At 44.6% G+C, this 19,066-nt stretch overlaps 2 protein-coding genes across 2 annotated transcripts in view; one reads left to right on the plus strand and one right to left on the minus strand.

Moving 5' to 3' along the window:
- The window catches only part of LOC125939877 (uncharacterized), a 225,827-nt gene that overhangs the window by 77,344 nt on the left and 129,417 nt on the right, over positions 1 to 19,066 (plus strand). The gene's annotated exons all lie outside the window — the stretch shown is intronic.
- LOC119463791 (synaptotagmin 1-like) overlaps positions 1 to 19,066 on the minus strand; it is a 73,030-nt gene that overhangs the window by 29,927 nt on the left and 24,037 nt on the right. The window contains exons 3-5 of the mRNA XM_037724616.2: positions 16,018 to 16,146; positions 9,586 to 9,753; positions 5,759 to 5,932 (exon numbers count right to left, since the gene is read on the minus strand). Of these exons, the coding sequence (XP_037580544.2) occupies positions 5,759 to 5,932; positions 9,586 to 9,753; positions 16,018 to 16,146 (471 nt within the window). The remainder of the gene's footprint in view (positions 1 to 5,758; positions 5,933 to 9,585; positions 9,754 to 16,017; positions 16,147 to 19,066) is intronic.

The following is a 19,066-nucleotide window of genomic DNA, read 5'->3' on the forward strand; positions in this document are numbered from 1 at the left end:
TGTTAGAGAATATCTTAACACATTCACGCAATGATTCCAAGGTGAGTGTACAACTCAACTTGGTAATTGCAAAATGTCATATGTTGAAAACTACAATGTGCACCTTGCTGTGTTTGCTGAAAGCCGTGTCATGTTTTCATACTGAAGTATGAAAATAAGCAACAATACATGTGCGTTCTTTGCAGATGTTGAAGTCACAGATACAACTTTGCGGAAGTTGTCTAAATGAGTTCATATAGCACACGTTTGCCCGAAGAATAAGTGCCATGATGTTGTAATCCTGTTGTCATTATACGTGTAAACTGTTAGCATGGTTTTTGTTTGTAATGTGTATGTTATAGATAAGCCATATATGATATTGGCTGATAAGTTTATGTGACGAGAACACTAAATCCTGAAAGCAATCAGAGTCCGATTAATGTCATAATAATTTTCAAAGTGTTCGACAAAATGCATGGGCGTTCCAGTTAACTTTGTGCTTCAATGCATAAAACAGCGTTATCTTCAAAAAGTTAACTGGAACGCGCATGCATTTCGTCGGACACTTTGAAAATTAATATCTCGAAACTGGTTCAGTCCTGAGAATTCGATCCAAGCGGATACGCCTTGCGAACTCAGCGGCTATAATTCGTACATTGAAAGACGTGCCGTAAAGTAATTAATTAAGAAGGTAATTCCGTATTTATGTTAATTATTCAGTTAGGCGTTTTGATTTCTCCTGAAGGTAATGGCCGCCTCATCGAGTAGTTTAGATCAAGGATTATAATTGTGCTATCTGCCACAGGCAATCTTTAAAATTTGGTGCAGCTAAAATGAAACACCCTGTATAAACATAAGCATTGTTAATTATATTCATTGCCGAAGACAACAGAAATCCTCACATTGAAGTTTTAGCACTCCTGCATTGCCTACATTCTTCGCGTGGCATGGCCGTCGCATTCAGTGATAACGGGTGGCTTTCTTGTGCCGTGGGGGGAAACACCGACACAGACAGTCTCGTGAGAGATTGCGGCAGACATGGTGCCCCGTCTCGTCCCGGACTAGTTTCGTGCCGAACGAAACACCGCTTGTGATTTTAGGACATTCGCTGCCAGCACAGGTCGACAAACAGGTCATGCTGCTTGTTCCGCTGGTCGTTATGCCAGGGATGTACCAAACGAAACTGAACGGAAATAAGGGAGAGAGAGAGAAAAAAAAGAATGCTCCACATATGACCACCACTTCACAATCACGGCCAGCACAATGCATGCGCCGCCACACAAAACCAGAGCCCACAGAGGCAGCCAGGTTGCTTGAGCTGCAAGGCTCGACCATTTACAGAAATATAGCATGTGCTGCCTTCACTGGCATGTAAGAACATATACTTCCGTTCTAGAATTCAAAAATCTAGCAAAGCGCAGTTGAGGATTTGCTTCTAAAAACTCGTTACGCACTAGACAACGACATATCCGAGCACCGCGAAGTTGTTACGGACCACTGGAAGATCGTTGTCATTTATACAGCCTGGTTCGTAATAACCTAAGAGAGTGCACAATGTATAATTCTATTGTAGAATCTATAATTCGTTTCCGCAGCGTTCCATGACATGCTAATCCTTTTGCGTGCCGTCTTGGAGTGAGCAAATATATTGAACCATCTGCATTTTGGCATGGAAACTGGAGGCCGATTGGCATTCTAGCATTAAAATCTCGCTGTCAAGTATTCCGTGTACACTCGTCAAGATATTAGATAAAGCTAGTGATAATGCATTCGAAGCCGAAATCAAATAACATGAGCAGCGTTTTTTGCCAGCGAAAAAAAAAACACACCCTCACTGCCTTCTTAAGCCCAGAAAAAATATACCAAAGCTCCATCTTGACACTACTGCTTCTCTTTGAAGCTTGACGGGCCAAGTTCAAGAACAAAGTTGAGTTCGCTTACAAACTTTCAGAGCGTACGCGCAAGGTCATCGTCATATTATTTTGTAAAGCGAGATTGGTTGTGTTTTATACGAAGAAATATTTTGGGAAAGCGGTATCTGATGGCAAATAGATAAAAAAAGTTCACCTCAAATATTATGCACAAAGTGAATCTTATGACCGCAAAGGGTTTTTTCGCTAACTAAGGAAAGTTAAAACAATCGAAAACAGATAAACTACAGTAAATAAGCATGCGACTGGGGAGGAATCTTTTCGATCCTAAATTTCATAGAAAACGTGGAAATTTTGGCAAGAATTTATCTGATTCAGTGATGTACTCATAGACAGGTTGTGACTTAAATGCGAACTTGATTCGAAATTTGGAGTAGAAGTATTTTTGGTATGGGTTTGCGCAGAAAGTGTTCTTCCAAAACGGCTTACTATTTAAACAAGGCTCTTTTCAGCCTCCGAAGTCTCCGCCTTTTGTAAGAGATATGCAAATCTCGCAGTGTGTTTTATTTTCGAACTTAGCAGACTAGGCAATAGCTTTATTGCAAACGTTCAGCTACACAGCTGCACTAATTCACAGTAAGCTTAATGGAGTTCGCACATTGCAGCTCACGTTCTTGTCCGTTTCTCTAGAACGGAGTTGCAGAGTTGCGCACAATCGCGCGTGTGTACGCGGAAGAAGAATTATTTGTAATTAAAAATTCATAAACGTAGGCAGTGCGATGGGCTTCATGGTCTGGATAGGCATGGCGTGAGAGTGGTCACATGACTAGGTCATTTCCGAGCGCTCGGTACGCTATAACAAAAAAAAACAAGCGCTATACAAGTAGAGCTAGACAGTCTACTTCTACATGGTGTTGTGAAGGGTCACGTGTTCGTACAGGGGAGCGTCATCTAAGTGTAGACTACAGTGACAAAACTCGACTCTACTCAAGTGCAACGGTGAGTCTGTGGTGGTTTGTTTCATTGCTGCAGTCAATTGTGCCTAACCAACGCACCACATCAACATCTACTGTTGACGCTGAGCGAAAGGGGCCATGTGACATCGTGAAGGCTCTCATTATGCATTTATTAATAATTAAGACATGAGACCAAGCTGTTTTTGCTACATATACGGAAGACGTTAAGCACATAACAGGGATAAACATTTCCTAGAAGGAAGTTTTTTTTTTGCAATACAAACATGGTAGCTACTTACTACACACGCATAACATTAAACAGGTAAAGATGCGCCAATTAGGCCTAGCGCAATAGAGAGATAGCTCAATACCAACTGATTTCACAATGTTTGCGCAGACATGTGTCTTTATTCCAAAGATTATTTACAGTCCGATGCTCACTAAATTGTCTTCCACTAAACAAGAGGTTACCTTGTTCAAATTCAAAAGCAGGCTTGAAGTCTCGTTTTGATACTGACGTAACTTTCGTCGAAACTATGCAGATATATTCTGCAAATTTTACAGCACATCATGCAACGTCATACACATTGCCAAAGTGCCCGAGAGCCTTGACTGTCTCGCGTGGCACAGAGCCCCTTTTGCTGCCGCTGACGACATACACACACACGAGACACAATGTTCTCTGTTCCAAGTTTTTGTCCCTCGCATCCTACGCGAGACAAACTCGGCAAAAAAAAGAAGACAGGACAAGGTGCTGACAGGACACCTTGTGCATCGGGTACCGCTACAACATGGCGGCGTAGCAGCGTAGCCACAGTAGTACCTCTAACACCGAGAGACACAGAACGTGGGGAGAGGGAGAAAAAAGTAAAAAAAAGATGAAGAAGTTAACGAAACTTTTAGGAAGGCGGCGATCGATCGGGGAAATGGTGGGGATACAGCATTCGCAACGTCGTGCGGCAAGCTCATGCCCAAGCTGTCCAAGAGATGCAGACACAGAGAGGTGCCCACGATAAATGCTCACGCATGCCGGAAAACAGGCGCCTCGCACATGCGTCTTGCAGTATAACGTTGCATGCAGAAGCAAAAAGGGGGAAGGAATGTGCCAACCGTACTGTACCAGGGTTGTGACATCGGCTGTCGGAAATGTAGCTTAACAGACTGTTTCATTTCGTTTTACCTGTCTGGTAGCGCGGCTGCCACATGGAATGTTCCCGTACAAGTTCCCAGCACATATTTGCCAAAGTGGCCATCGATTTTCAGTGGCCGAAATACGTATTGATAACGTTTTTCAGCTCTGCCACGAGGCTAAGCCAGGACACGTGTTGGGGAAATGATGCCGGAAAGGTTTCCTGAAGCGTCTAGACTTACTACTTAGGAACTTTATGACACGTGCAGAAAAAGTACCTGGTACGTTTCACGACACTCGATGAGTGTCGAAATACCTCGCGGAGAACCAGGAGAGGTGTTCGTCTTAGAGGTGCTGTAGCGGTATCAGTTTCCCTAGCGGAATCCGTCTTGTTTAGTGAATGACGCTTATTGAAATGTTTAAGTGCAAGCAACTGCGACATTAGGTATCTAGCTCAGCGGATTGCCAGAACGTTTCGATAACCTGTTAAAGGTTGAGGCAGAAGCAATATGGGAACCGTCCACGTTTTCTACAGTTAAGACAAAGCGTTCGAAGCAAAATTATGCCTTTACCAAAGCGTGTTAAAGCAGCATATGCAAAATTAAGTGACAAAACAATTTTTATGCTTGGAGATTGACAATACTTGCTGGCCCAAAAATCTATTGTTTCTTCATGTATACGTTCTCCTTTTCCTACACTTCAAGTTAAAAAAAGCTTTGTATTGCTTATTGCACAGCTTTAAAGAACATATTATTGCTTGACACATTCCTATGCTGCACGCAACGTTAGTATCGTAAATAAAGGTTACCCGCAAATGCCTTTGGGCATCGCACTACACACATCTTTCTCTTTAGAGTTTGCATAGAAAAAGCACGTTAAATTATTATTAGGTGACATGGATCCAAAACTAGCCACATAGGCTAAGGATACAGATAATACTGTCAACCATATTGCATTACACTATGCCGAAATAAACATTTTTTCTTTAAAAGAAGGGCTGCATCAGGCATGTTTGTTCCGCATTCACGTTAGTCTAAACTGTACGTGAACACAGCCGATGTTGTCATTAGCAGCACACGTACCTCCCACAACCATACTGTCTCAACAGCCGAGCTTAATCGTAGCGCTACAGACCAGACATACATTGTTTGCAAAATTTTTTTCAACTGGGAGTCAGCTGGTTACTCCAACTTAAAATTATGACGTCACCTCATAGCATTTACACTATTTAAACTCGCAAAGCTCATAATAAGTTGTAGACGAGGCAGTCATCTCTTTTGTTGCTTTGGCCTATGAATAATTCATGAAACTATTTAGGTGAAGCCTTAAAATGGAAGTAAAAATAACCTTTTTTTCCCGCGGTACTGAGAAGCAGGTTTGTCGCTAGAAATTACAGCGACAACCTTTGCCACTGAAATCCAAGTGCTGACCTCTAAGTGTAGTTGCGATACAGGTGTTTCCAAGAGTGTTAGGGGGAATGATGGCTTAAATAAATATCTTACGCCTACATTTCGTTTCAATGTTAGAGATTATGGTTGTGGACGCTAAGCACGAGCATGGTTCAGAAAGACGTACTACTTCGGGAAATATGCGCAAAGATAGACGTAGTGCCTTTGTACGGGCATGATCTGATATCAAAGTTCGAGTGTATCTAGTGAACAGCGGCGATTAATGTACTTTTGCCGACCTGAATTAAATGCTGTTGTGCTGGCACAAAAACGTCAATAAAAGGATAAGACACCGAACAACGAGCTTCTGCATCGAACCATGGCGGACGCTGCGGTTGAAAGCAAATGAAGGGAGCGGGGTCAAAGGTCACTGACCTGTCCTTGCTCGCCCTCAACGCCAGTCAGGTCCCTCCACTCCTCGATGGTCTGAGCGAGGTCAATGGTATTCATCGGCACTTTGACCTCACCGATCTGGTCGTGCTTGGAAAAGCGGTCAAAGTCGAAGATGGCGAACACGAGCGTCTTGGTGGTGATCTCGGCGTACGGGACCTGGGGAGAAAAGGGAGCCACGGTTGTTTACGCAGGGAAGGCATGGTTTCCGCTAAGTAGATGCTCGGTTGTTTTGCATGACCCAATCAATAAGCGATTGATACAGTGAAATGTGAAAGCACGTGTCAGTAACTGAAGTACTGCTGGATATTTACAAATCTGTACACGGTAATTTGCGTCCGTACTCTAGAAAATACAAAAAATAGACAGTACATTTCAGCTATTTCTTTGGCGAAGAAATAAATCATTTACTGTGAAGGCAGCATTCTCATACAGTGAAGACTGCCATCGCTTACTTGCTTGTTCTAGAAATAATTGCGCCCACCCATATACGGGAAAGAGGCCATGAATTCCTCGGTGGTTGGTTGGGATTGGGGGATGTGGTCGAAGATTATTGCAAGGGTTTAAAGCAAGAATTTGAAGAAAAGAAACGACTCTATAAAATTAAACTTACCTGAATAATTTAAATTCCATGATATAAAGGAAAGTAAAATACTTAGACTAAGAAACTGCACTTAAGTTCCTTTGTGATTTGGCGCAAGTCCCTTTCTGTAAGGCATACTAGATGCTGTTCGGTTCCGAGAAATTATTCTGTGGTCGACACCGCTAGCTCTGTTCTACACTTTCTTTGGAAAGCGACAGAGCTGGGATCCCGCGATTATTAAGTTCGCGTCATTCGATCGCATTCCTGTTGTTCACCCATTCAGCAGCGGCCGATACTGGTAATATTCTACACGGGGCGCAGCGGAGTAAATCGTGGCGTAACCACTACACCTTTCAAAAGAGGCACAGCCAGTTGACCAAAAAGTCACAACATTCGTTATTGTACAGGCCTATAAAAATATCGTGTGATACATATGTCACACTGTATTCAATGATATCATATGACCATATCAGACGAGAACACGGATAAATCATAACTGTTCAAAGGTGAGTATTGAATACGTGGCATATGTGTTATACGAGAGTTCCTTTACAGCAAGTTTAGAAAGCTGTAACGAAACGCACATTCTGTGAGGGAAATATTCACGTGATACGTTTCTGACTATATTGACTGGGGAGTCCGTGACAAGAGCTGTATCTGTAAAGCTCAAAGGAAGTGCCGAGTCCCATCTGCAGTTTTCTGTAAGTAGTCCTCAAAACATTAACCTTTACTGGTACCTCATGGCCCGACGCAGGCACGTGTAGGGATCATGTCCCTTGTGTTATTTCACTGTCAGGTTTTCTTGCACGCAAAGATATGCGTAAAAAAAAGCAGGACGCCAAAGACACTGCATACCATCTAGCCTGTTTTTATGTTCCCCTCTCGTCAGGTTTTACATGCCCACAAGTTTCGATGGAAACTTGAATGACTTACACTTCCTATCAAGACGTGGGGCGTGGTAGGGAGTGGCAGGTACCCATATATACGAATGGGTAGCAGACGACCGCGAGTTTAATCCCATGACATGACACTGCAGAGGCCGCAAGCTCAAAGCGTGTCGTAATCTGCAACTGCCAGAATGGAGTTCTAGAACATATTTTCTCGTGTGACAGTAGACGGCTGATGGGGCTGGTAGCATAACATGCCGGAAATCAGTTTCCTGACGCCCGCTTTCCTCAGAAATAGCGCAGCTATGCAATTTCGTTTTAGGTATCATTTATGGCTTTGACAGTAGAGAATTGGTTCCGTTTTGTAGTGTCACGTGCCGGAAATAAGTGCGATGATACTAAGATCACTCGTGAATATAGTAATATAGTCCAGGTCATAAATTAGGTTAGCCACAAATCCTGCTTCTCGCTTCCTATTTGATGTCGAATTTTGCAGAGAAAATAGCTCCACTGAAATGTATCTTCACGTATGAAACGAGAGCCCGAGCAATTGCACAATCCATACCAATGACGCTCGTCATTATTGCGTGTATTTAGTGAACTCTGTCAGTTGCCTTTGGTATCTGCAAAATCTTTCGAGGGTCTGCGCACTTCACCTTGAGAAAAGCTGGTAAAAGTGAAAACGATAGGGAAAGGTGACCAACTCGACATCACCACAAAGTTACAGTGGAAACCCATCGGGGTTTCTCAGAAAGAACGCTTCTCAGTTGAAACATTCCTTCTTGTCCAGGGATCACACCCGTTACCAATGTCTTTCTGAGCTGAGGATCTGAGCTGTCTAGGATGCTAGTAGATCTCAGGAGGCCGAAATAATCGTAAACTCGGAGCACAGGTACACTGAATATGACTAATAAGTTCTACGGAAGCCTGCAAGGTGCAGGAATGCTAATGAAAGAGAAAATTGTCATTCACCTGAGAGTAGCACTGCGCTAAAGATAAAGAAAAACCCATGCGGGTTACTGAGAAAGAAAGCTTTGCGGCCGAAGTGAAGTTCGTCCTGGTCTAGAGGACTCAACCCGTGACTAACGCCTTGTGTCCCTGACAATGACTGCCCCAGTACTTCAAGTTGTACATTAATTAGGCCTCGCTCTGAAATCTGCAAACATCCTGGTTAGCTCAGATGACTTATCTGTTGATTTTTTTGGATTTTCGGATTAGGACACAATTTTTCAACTGCGAAGCTTTTTGAGAAAATCCTGTATAAGCCCATACAGGATACTGTCACAAAGCTTCGCAGTTGAAGAAAATTCAGTTTACTTTTTAGCTTCGTGCCACTGTCAGACGTTGGCAGTTTTTCGTTTCGTAAAACTTCATCTACCTTGAGAAGTTCTGCAGAACCAATTTGCCATAGGAGAAATTACATTTACGTAAGAAAAAAAATAAAGGAGAGGAAAATCTATATGGGTTTCTCAGGACAAAAATTTCTCAGTTGCATGAAAAAAATTGCCCTAGATAAGGGCCGAAGTTCGCACCTCCGCCTATTCAAGACAATTGCGCTACTAACTGCAATTATGCTTGCGTCAGGGCAAATTAGTCGACAATTCTCCAGTCAGTAAGATACAGGAGCAGTAAATAAATAGAATGAAACAGTTGTTCATTTCGTGAACCTTCCACCACTTTGCATATTTTCTCAAAAGCAATTTCGTTGAGAATGAAGGCCTTGTATTATTATTCTCGATATTGTTTTTCTTCTTAGAGAAATGCGGAGAAGCAAAAATAAAACCGTGAAAAAGCTTATACTCCTGTTGTTTTCAGGCAAACATATTGCTCAACACTAAGGAATTCAGGATTTTATTCTTTGCCTTTCGGACCCAGATATCTGTCGACAATGGCCCAGAACATCAAGTACAATACATTGGAGCAGTGCTCAGTTCAACTACACCGCTACGATCCCCAGTACCAACAGACATATTATGGCACCTGGACTTCAGGATGCTTTTGAGTCTTTCATCTTGTGTATACCCACGTTGGCATCAACATTCAGTTTTTAATTCATGGGTATCAAAGTACTGCACCGGAGATGTCCAGCAATTATTGGCAACTGTGACAGCTCTGGCAATTTTAGCATTAAGCTAGGTTAAAAATTTAGAGTGGCGTGTTGTAGGTAAGTGCGTTAGTCAGTCACACACTGTCGCCGAACTGTTTCGGATGGGAATGCGTACTTTGTCTTTTGTGATTAAAATTCGAAGCTCCGCACTCGGATAGACAACCAGCGTAGCAGTACACTTACGCCTGAATCTCTCTATGGTGACCACGCCCATCACGTTTTGCCAGGCACCCACCTTGAAGTTGAATGTCTCGTTGAAGACAGGATTGAGGGTCTTGCGGTGCACCTTGGTCTCGTATTTCTTCTTCTTGTCCGGGAGGAGATAAACCTTGACGTATGGGTCGGACGTGCCAGACATGTCCAACCCAGGGAGATCTTCTGCTTGGATCACAGTCACGGCAAGCTGCAGCAGAGCACATGGACAGCAAGTGTCAGATATTTTAAAAGTGCCGAGGTTCTTACAAATCGGCCCTGTTCAGCGAATGTTTGTTTCCCTCCCTGACACTCAGTGTAAACATAGAACGCTTGGAAAGGCCTTAGTGTTTAGTGAATCTAAATTGGGCTGATGATGACTGCCGACAGTGATAGTGTGCTTTTTGCTGGGAATGCGGCTTCTCATGATCCAGAATTCACAAGTTGCAGAGCTGGAACGTTGGAGGTGTAAATCCAGCCAAGGAATCTACGGGAGGCAACAACCGCATAGAGACAGCACTTGCCACAATAACACCGTGAAAAGACAAACACAGCCCTGTCTGTTTTCAGTATTCTTGGGGTGGCCGTCATTTCAGAGTTGGTTGCCTGCCACGGATTGGCTATTACAAGTCGCCTGCATCCCGGCTATGCTGTGCAAAGGGCGGTGCCAAAAGACGACTTTAGAAATGTCAGCGCCGCCTGTGGCGCCAAGGACATTATGGGAACTCTGAGGGTCAGTTTCGGTTTCGGATGCCATGTCTTGCATAGCTAGATACCACGGCAACCGCGGGCTGTCACGAAGAGCACTCTCGCCATCGGAATGCTGTCACAACCGCGTGCGCTGATTGGTCTCTGTGGGTGACGTAGATCCAGGCGCGTGGGCGTGGCGACGCGAGCCAGCCCAAGTTCACGTTGCACTTCGACGCGCACGAAATATATCGTGCGGTCTGCGCACGCTAGCCCTAAGCACGGAAATTTGTAGAGTCAGCAGCTGGTGCTTTCTTTAACGGGCTCTTCGGCTGCACTCACCGACGCAAACACCTTTCCGCGAGGAACGTCTGAGAAGTTACCTGCCCGCGAAACGCGTGAAATGCTCGTAAGCGTTATTGAACGGCTACTGCAATCCATCGGGGCTGCGCAGCGCTTTGCGAAACAGTGCACTCTCCGAATGCTTCTTAAAGGTAAAAACACGCTTGCAGGGACCTCGTATCTTTTACCAGTATACAACAAGGGGTACGTTTGAGCACACGCTTGGAAGAAAGCGCGAGCTGCCGGCAGACAATGTTTACATGTAATCCGTCGATGGTCCCCGGAAAATTGTCAGAACGTGCTTTTTTTGTTCACAATTTCTTCATTACATGAAGGGTTACACATTCTCCATTACATAAAAGCAGGGCCCCGTAACTGTCGTAGGAGTTGTAAAGGGGGTCCCTATGTTATATGCTTTTATATAAACTAAGAGCGTGTGAATTCGAAGAACAGAAAAAGAAATGTTTGTGACAGTACAAATCTATTGCATTTTCATTGATTCAGTGATGTAAGCATGAGAGAGCGAAGGACTATAGTTTTGTAGCTGAAAAATGACTCTCGTGGTGTTAGATTTGTCGGTAATTTATTGCAAAGCTATGATGAAACCTTTGAAAAGGAAAATGAGCCGTAATTAATACGAGCATTCGGCACAACCAACATTTTCGCGGCGATTGATCGCAGTGGGTATGCAATATTCAGATAAGCAATTTTTACAAAAGGACATAAAACAATTTTGTGCATAATTTTGCATAGCAAAACAAGAAGATCGTAATGAAAGCAATTTTTTACGGGTAGTATGTTAAGCAGTTGGTACACGAATCTAACCTAGTACATTCTATTTAGGTAGAGCATACCTGGAAGCGCAGTGCTTTATGCAACAATATTGGGCAAGAAGGTGCCGGGGTACGTGAATCCGTAAATGGTAATTGCGTACGTAATATACAAATGTGTGAAGCTATGCCGGGTGTCCCAGGTAACTTGAGCCATACCTTAAAAATATGCAAATGCCACGTAGCTGGACAGAAATGAATCAACTTTTCATATATTATAATTAGATGAAAAGCGTCAATGAGAAAATTGTAGAGTAACGTGAAAAACTACCGATACAGCAATGCGTGCTACATAACGGTCTTTTCACAAAGCGTGGAAGAAGCCCGCGAATGCACGCAAGATTACCACGCGACTGGCTGCTGACCCGACATGTGAAAATCGGGTGCCGGGTCACCGATGCACTACGCGCACCAAATGCGTGGAGAGTTGATGGCTTCGCAGTCCGCACTGCGAAAACTATGTTGCCCTCCACCCTACCTGAAAGGAAGAAAACGAGTAATATACGAAAAATAAAACACAAGAAGGCAGTCGCATGGACTTATCTACGTTTTATGCGCTTACCGCAGTGAAACTTTATTTCAACTACGCTCAGACGTGGCGTAAGTCTGCGAGAAGATATATGCTTTTTTTTTTCAGCTTTCACTGTGTTGATGCAGAAACCTTATTGAAACCGGATGAATTGCCTAAGGACTAGCGCTGTCGCTTCCCCGATCTGTTGAAAACACGAGCAGAACGTTGCGCGAACCTTATCGAAACCGGACGCATTGCCCAACTACTCACGTTTGCGCTCTCGTACACTTTAGTGTTATAAATACGATGCATAGAAGTGCAGAAAGAGAACAGTAAAGAAAATAAGAAATGAAAAAGCCTGCCGCCAACGCAACTGTCTCAGCGAAGTGCAGGCATTCATCCATTAGCGAGTTAGAGTGAAGCCTAGCAATGGAAGCTGCAGCCTGAAAGAGAGAGAAGTGATACAACGCTTTAGGAAGAGCTCTGCACAACCTATGAAAATCTGAAAAGAACAGCGCTGAATGCTTCAGCGTTCGCTATGTGTGTGCGGTGCTCGCCTCGCAAACAAAAAGCGATAACAAAGAAAATCAAAGCTGTTCTGTGGTGAAGATTAGTCTTGTTCTCAGTGAAAGGGAGCGTCGCACGCAGGCCGCAGTTGCGTAACGAGAAACGAAACTGCGGCGAGAAGGCCCCGACCAACGGGTGAAGTCTGCGTTTCGCCATCGTTAGTGGTTTGGTGGGCGTCAACGAAACGCAATATGCAGCCCTGGTTGGTTGCGCAAGAATGGCGCTGCGATCATGTAGGTATGTGCGTTGCCGTTGTTGATCACTGTCCCATAGCGGAGGGTGGCAATTAGCGCGACCTGGCGTGGCAGAAACTCCTCCTTATCGACTCTTGTGTACGCGGGGGCCCGCTTGGCAATATTCGCGGAGAGGTGATAGATAGCGACAGTGATCCTTACTGGGAGGGGATGCTTTGACCATCATAACCGTGTGGTTGGCGATGTTGCTTTCGTGATACGTGAAACCAGTGTCCATATACGTAATTTGCGACCACTGTAGGATTCGTTATTACGGAACGTCATCCCATTTAGCATTGTCATTCTCTTTAGTACACCTTACTAGCACCATTTCTGTTGTGATGTTGATGCTGGTCTTGGCTGTGTGTCATGTTTTCTTGCGCGTAGAGCAGAAAAGCAGTTCATGCAGTGCTTCCGTTTGCTGTGGGCTGTCCCAGAAAGTGTCACGGTGCATACAAAAGAATGGAAAGGTGATTCCTCGGTTGAAGAGAAGCCGGATGAAGAATATGTGATAAATTCCAGTAAGAGTACGTAAGAATGAAATATTTGAAATAAAATTTAACCATATAATTATAAACCTTGTGATAATAAAAGGGGTTAGTGTTGTTTAGATAAACCATGCTGTGAATCGTTTTGTGCACACGACTTCGTGTTTGTGTGGTATAGTATTCAGCATTAAACTGTTGGATACATAATGTTTTAGAATTGTAATAGCATACCTGCCAATCTCTGAATATTACAATGTGTAAAAACCTCCGGACACAACACCCAGGTGGGCAGGGGACAGATTGCACTAATTTCTTTAAAGCGTGCCCTGGACTTACAAGCAGTACCAGACATAGAACAGCAAGCACCTGCAAGCGACACGTTGCTTTTAGATAACGACTTTCCCGGTAGTTATCGGTTTTACCTGACTCCGCAACTTGGCTGAATAAACTTGCTCCAAGCAGATACCCCTCTTGCCTCCTTTCAAAATAAGAAGACTTTCAACGGAAGGTTCGAGGGTTGACGAGCAAACCATTTTGCCAAGAACTAAATTTTTTTCGGAAACTTGGGCATGATTTTTGTAAAATCGTAAAATGAGTCCCAATTCGCAAAGCTTACGAAAAATTCGGGCGAGTTGGCAGGTATGTTATAGCGATAAGGAGGCCTCAGACAGTGACAGAAAGTGATGGTCGGTTAGTCGACTGTGGCTCCCTCCACTGCAATAAATTTGCCTTTTGAAACTCAGAACAAATCTCTATATCTCAATCTTTTACAAAAAAATCTGGTCATGGAACAATCAAGGGTATGGTCTGTTTGTATTTCTTGAAGTATGAAAATCGTAGTGCGCGTTACGAATCGAAGACATTGCATTTTCAATTTCTGGCCACGAAAAACCGGGTGTTAGTTACAATTGAGGGCGCATTAGAATGGTATAAATATGGTATTTCACGTCATTCGCCTTTACTTAACTTGTCACTGCTTGGAATGGGCTTTCAGATGCCCCACAATATAGCCTAAACACAAACAAATACGTTGTCCCGTTCGAAGAAACACGGCTGGCGTCACCGAGGCACCCACTTTGAATGTCTGCGCCCGCATATCCACAGAAAAGTTCCCACGCAAAGTTCGATACCCGCGATGGTGCTTCTTCAATAGTATCAAGCCCAGTTAGTTCACGCATCTTTCTGAGAAGAACAGCAGTGCGAGAGAGGAAACACGCAAGTGAACAGCACAGACCCTGCACTGACGATAAGGAAACATAAACATAACGCAGTTCGAACAACTCCAGCAGAATACCAAGGGCGTGTACTCCACTTCGTTTCCGTGACCGGAATTGCACTGCATTGCTTGGAAGCGGCGTGATAGTCCAGGGAAAGCTTCAATGGTTGCGGCTAGAGTCGCACAGAACGAACGTGCTCCAGCAGCGTGATATTTCCGGAAGGAGCCCCCCGGAAGTATCGAGCGGTGAGATGCGGACACCTTAGGGAAGCTGCGTCGAGTCCGGAATCGGTAATCGAAGGCGCCGGTTTGAGCTGCCCGATCCATATATTTGCACTGTGGTGAAGCTTAAGTGTGGCGAAACGTGTTTGCCCATTGTTGCCAGGAAGTGTTCTGCCTGATTTTTCTTCTACAGTGTAACATTTTCGTCCCCGTCGTCAACACTCTTCTGTACTTTTTGTTTTTTGTTTTCCTATCTTCCTCTCTTGCTCATTCCTGAATCAAAGTTCAGGAATGGTCAGCACTTTGATTCAGGCAAACTTTTAGGCTTTTTCAACATAATAAATGCCTATCTTTATACAGTGCAGCCGCTCGGTATGCAGTCGACGAAAGCGTAGATTGTTGGTGACAAGGTGGCGCCAGGTGATCACAAAGCTACCAGTGAGACCGAGCAGTATGCGAACGTGAATATCAAGTACCCACTTGCCTTAAGGAACATTCGCTGTTTTGAGGATTAAATAACAATAATAAATAATTGAAAATAAAAACAGCAGTGGTAATAGACCAAGTTGAGAATGCCGGCTCGCACATGTGGAACCACCACATAACTAATGAGACCACACGGTGACTACTGGCTCAGAAAATCAGAGATAACGAATACAAAACCACGGAAGAGGGTCGGCGACGTCAGTTAGGTAAGAACGCAGCATGCCTTCGTGACGTCAGTAATTTTGGCAGCACGTGCTCATGGCTAACTAATACGTTATCAATAAAAAGAACCACACATATTAAAAAGTTGGCAAAGAGAAAAATTAGAGACTTTTGACAACTTGTTTTTGTACAGATAGAGTATAAAAATACCGAACAATACTGTAAACTTTCGACGTCACGCCGACGTGACTTCAGGCGTGGTTTTCGCACGAACTCCCGCAAGGAAAACTGGACTTTGAGTGTCTGCGCTAATATACTGCCGTTAATTCCCGCTTTCAAGCATGGTTTTGAACCCTTGCCCGTTAAAGCTGATCTAACGTCTATCTTTACCGTCCATTCAACACCGTGATAAGTATGCAAGGATTAAATCTTTGGATCGTGGAATGACGATTAGTCAAAAAATCACCATGTGCGAAGCAAGTCTGTTAAAGCACCCTAATGTAACCAAAGCTCTGAGCCTAACTGACGTCGCCGCCCTTCCGTGGTTGTTTTATATTTGTTATCTGTTTGTGTGGAAGCTTTGAGCCTCTGAACGCTCAAAAAAGACATCTTTACCAGGAAAGTCGCCCACGATGAAACCTATGCCTCTACGTGGCTTCCATGCAATGGATTTGAGAGAAGGAAATGTTTTACGCAACGCGTATGGCTAAGGAATGCAAGGTCCCGCTCACGTTGCTGGTGTTGAAGTCGTAGTCCAGCTTGAACTGAAGCCTGCCCAGCTTCTCCTCGGACTTCTTGCTCTCGCCGTCACCCTCGTTGTTCTCCATGTTGTCCTGTAGTTCCTCCATGTCCGGCTGGACCTGCACGTTTCGTTCAGTCATTCAGTGATCGATGAATAGATGGCAGTATGATAACCGGGCACCTGAGTCCTCTACCGCTTGGCTAGAATGCGAGATGCAGATGCTCGCTGATTTGTTTAGAAGAATAAAAGAAATCGAACTAAAGATATCGTCACGTACACAGATCAAAAACCGCGTGAACTTGTTAAGGCTCTTCGTGCGTCGAGGCTTAATCTTCTGGAATTAAAGGACCGACCGCCACGCGAGCTGCTCTGATCACGTAGGAGGTCATTCGTTGTTTAGAACTTCGATATCTGAGCCCGGTTGGCTCCATTGGTAGAGCATGGGACTCTTACTCTCAAGGTCGAGGGTTCGAGACCCACGTTGCGTGCCAGTTGTGGGGATGTGGGTTACCGGACTCGGCCATGGCCTTAAGGAACACACTGGTATATAATGGCATATAGTGTTCCCCTCAGCTGCGGCCGCTTCTACGCAAAGCAGACAGGCCCTTGTGTTAATCACAGATTGCTGGGGCATGAAAGGTCGTTAACCGGAGCATAGCCGTCTAATCTTTCTTTGCACTGTCGAGATTGTCAATGAACGTCAAAATTCGATGAATGCGCTGTTTTATGGAGGCACAAGAACGAAGAAACGCGTCTAATGATCGAGGCCTGGCATATCAATAGCAGTGGAAGCGCCTGCGTGACTCTAGCCTTCGATTAACTTGCAGAAAGAAGAAATGAAATGCCTAAACAGTGATCTCTCGCCTGGGCCCACATATGCGCCTGATTGACAGGTTGCGCTACCGTACCGGAGCATACGCGCAATAAGTTTTGTGTCTACTTTTTTTTCCCGCCACAGTGCGCCCTTCAGTTGATAGTCGGCCTTTCTGTTGTCTGCTTCTCTTGTTTCCATGTCTGCATGCCTTGACTTCTTCCACGATGAATCCCTACCAACTAGCTCAACTTTCTGCAGTTCTAAATATCAGGACATACTGTTTAAGGGCATAACGCCCGAGAATATAAATTCCTCAAATGACGATATCCTGTTCATTGCATTTTTCTTGTTATTTTCACGATCTTTCGTCGCGATGGTTCTGATTTAATGAATTGCAACGACTGAAACAAAGCGAGAGAGGGAACTTCTTGAAAAGAAAGGCTGCTAATTGATTGATTAATTGATTTAGTGACTGGCTGATGCGATTTCAGTAGCAATATTAATGCAACGACCGTTCGTTACGAAGCCGGCTTGTGGGGGTCGAAAATGATTTTTTTCTTGACCCCACCTTGGTTACTTTAACCTGCTTTCATACACCAGTACAAGAGCGTTTTTGCATTCCGCCCTTGTCAAAATGCGGTCGCCCACGGTCAGGGGACCCAACCCCCGACCTCGCATCCAACAACAGATTGTCGCAGTCAGAGGCACCGCGACTGGCCAAAATAGAGCCTATAGCTCGTACCGACGATAACCCAAGGCGTTTATTAACGAGTCCAACCGAGTAGATTTCAAGGGCGTGGGTCTCTACATTCGATGTAAAGGACGACCAGTCGATACAGCCGCTGCGCAACCGACGGTTCGGCGCGGAAAAAGGGAAATAAAATAATACAACAAAGCAGGCGCGCCGGTAGGTCTGTGCGTGTTTTCCTGTCTTACTCGCTTACAGCTGTTCTGGGAGCAGAATCGAACACACGTCGGCGGCCAGACGAGAACAGCTGCGTTTCAAGAACGGCCAAACAATGCGAACAGGCGCGGCGCAGCACCTTTTATTTCTTTTCATTTTTTCTTTGCCAAGGTATGACATATTCAGCTGTGTGTGCGCGTCCTTATAGAGGACGCGTACCGGCGCTTGGCGGGAGCGTATGTAGGGAATGCAGACAGGGCAGCTTCAGAAGGGCGCACCGACGTAAATGAAAACTCGAAGGGAAAAACTGTAGGTTGCACAAAACTACAAAAGAAACCCATGCGCGTTTCTTAGAAAGAAGGCTTTACACTTGAAAAATACACAGGGAGAGAGAGAGAGAGAGAGAGAGAGGAAACTAAATCGAAGCTCTTATCATAAAACTGGGAATGAAAGGACCTGCGATAGCACGCTGAGGGCATCGTCAGCATCGTGCTTGCACGCCATGCACCTGATGTGTGCGCTCTTCTCGCGGCTTCAGGTGCCTCGTTGACAAATTTGTGATACGCTCCGTTTCATAAATGGCAGGCGACTCGTGCGGAAGCCACGAAAGTAGTGCGGTCGTAGACGTATCACTCCGCACAGTTTGCAGTGCAGTTGTTTTTTTTGTTATTGTTCGAAATGTAAGAATGCTTCTAGTAAAATTATGCGGAGCTCGAGCACTGTATTGAAAGAAGAAGGTTTCCGATTATTTGAAGACAGTTTGGAAAGTATTCAATCAGTATTTGATTGGATTTTATCATTATTCGATTCGGTTTCAAACATTACTGCTCCTACACTCCTAAAATAATTACTGGTGTGACAGCACAGTGTGGGACAGTGTATGCTTGCGCACACGTTACACGTCAGAAGCAATTAATCATGTCACAGCGCCACGCAGTTTGGTTAACGGTTGTGCGCAACACGTGTCCTTTTCATTCAAGGCGCAATTGGTTAAAAAAATATGAACTGTGCAACCGCGAAGCGTTACACACGAAGAAAGCAGGCCCGTTCGCGTTAGCCAAACAGTCCATGTCGCACAAACTGTGTAGTCACAGCACGGACAATAGACTACGCGGTCAAACCTTGTGTGGTGCATGGTGTGTAGTCAGCACCAGCTTCATATTCTAAACATTGTCGAGGCCTCAAGGACAGGAAGTGATAGATTGAGGATGAATCACAGCTGAGGACCTGCGGAGTCTCACATGCCATTGCTGTGATCGCGGCCCACTTTGCGCGGAAGCAGAGAATGTTTCTAGCTGAACAGAGCGCTCGCCGTTGCTT

This window comes from Dermacentor silvarum, chromosome 9 (genome assembly GCF_013339745.2).
Source record: "Dermacentor silvarum isolate Dsil-2018 chromosome 9, BIME_Dsil_1.4, whole genome shotgun sequence".
Lineage (NCBI taxonomy): Eukaryota > Metazoa > Arthropoda > Arachnida > Ixodida > Ixodidae > Dermacentor > Dermacentor silvarum.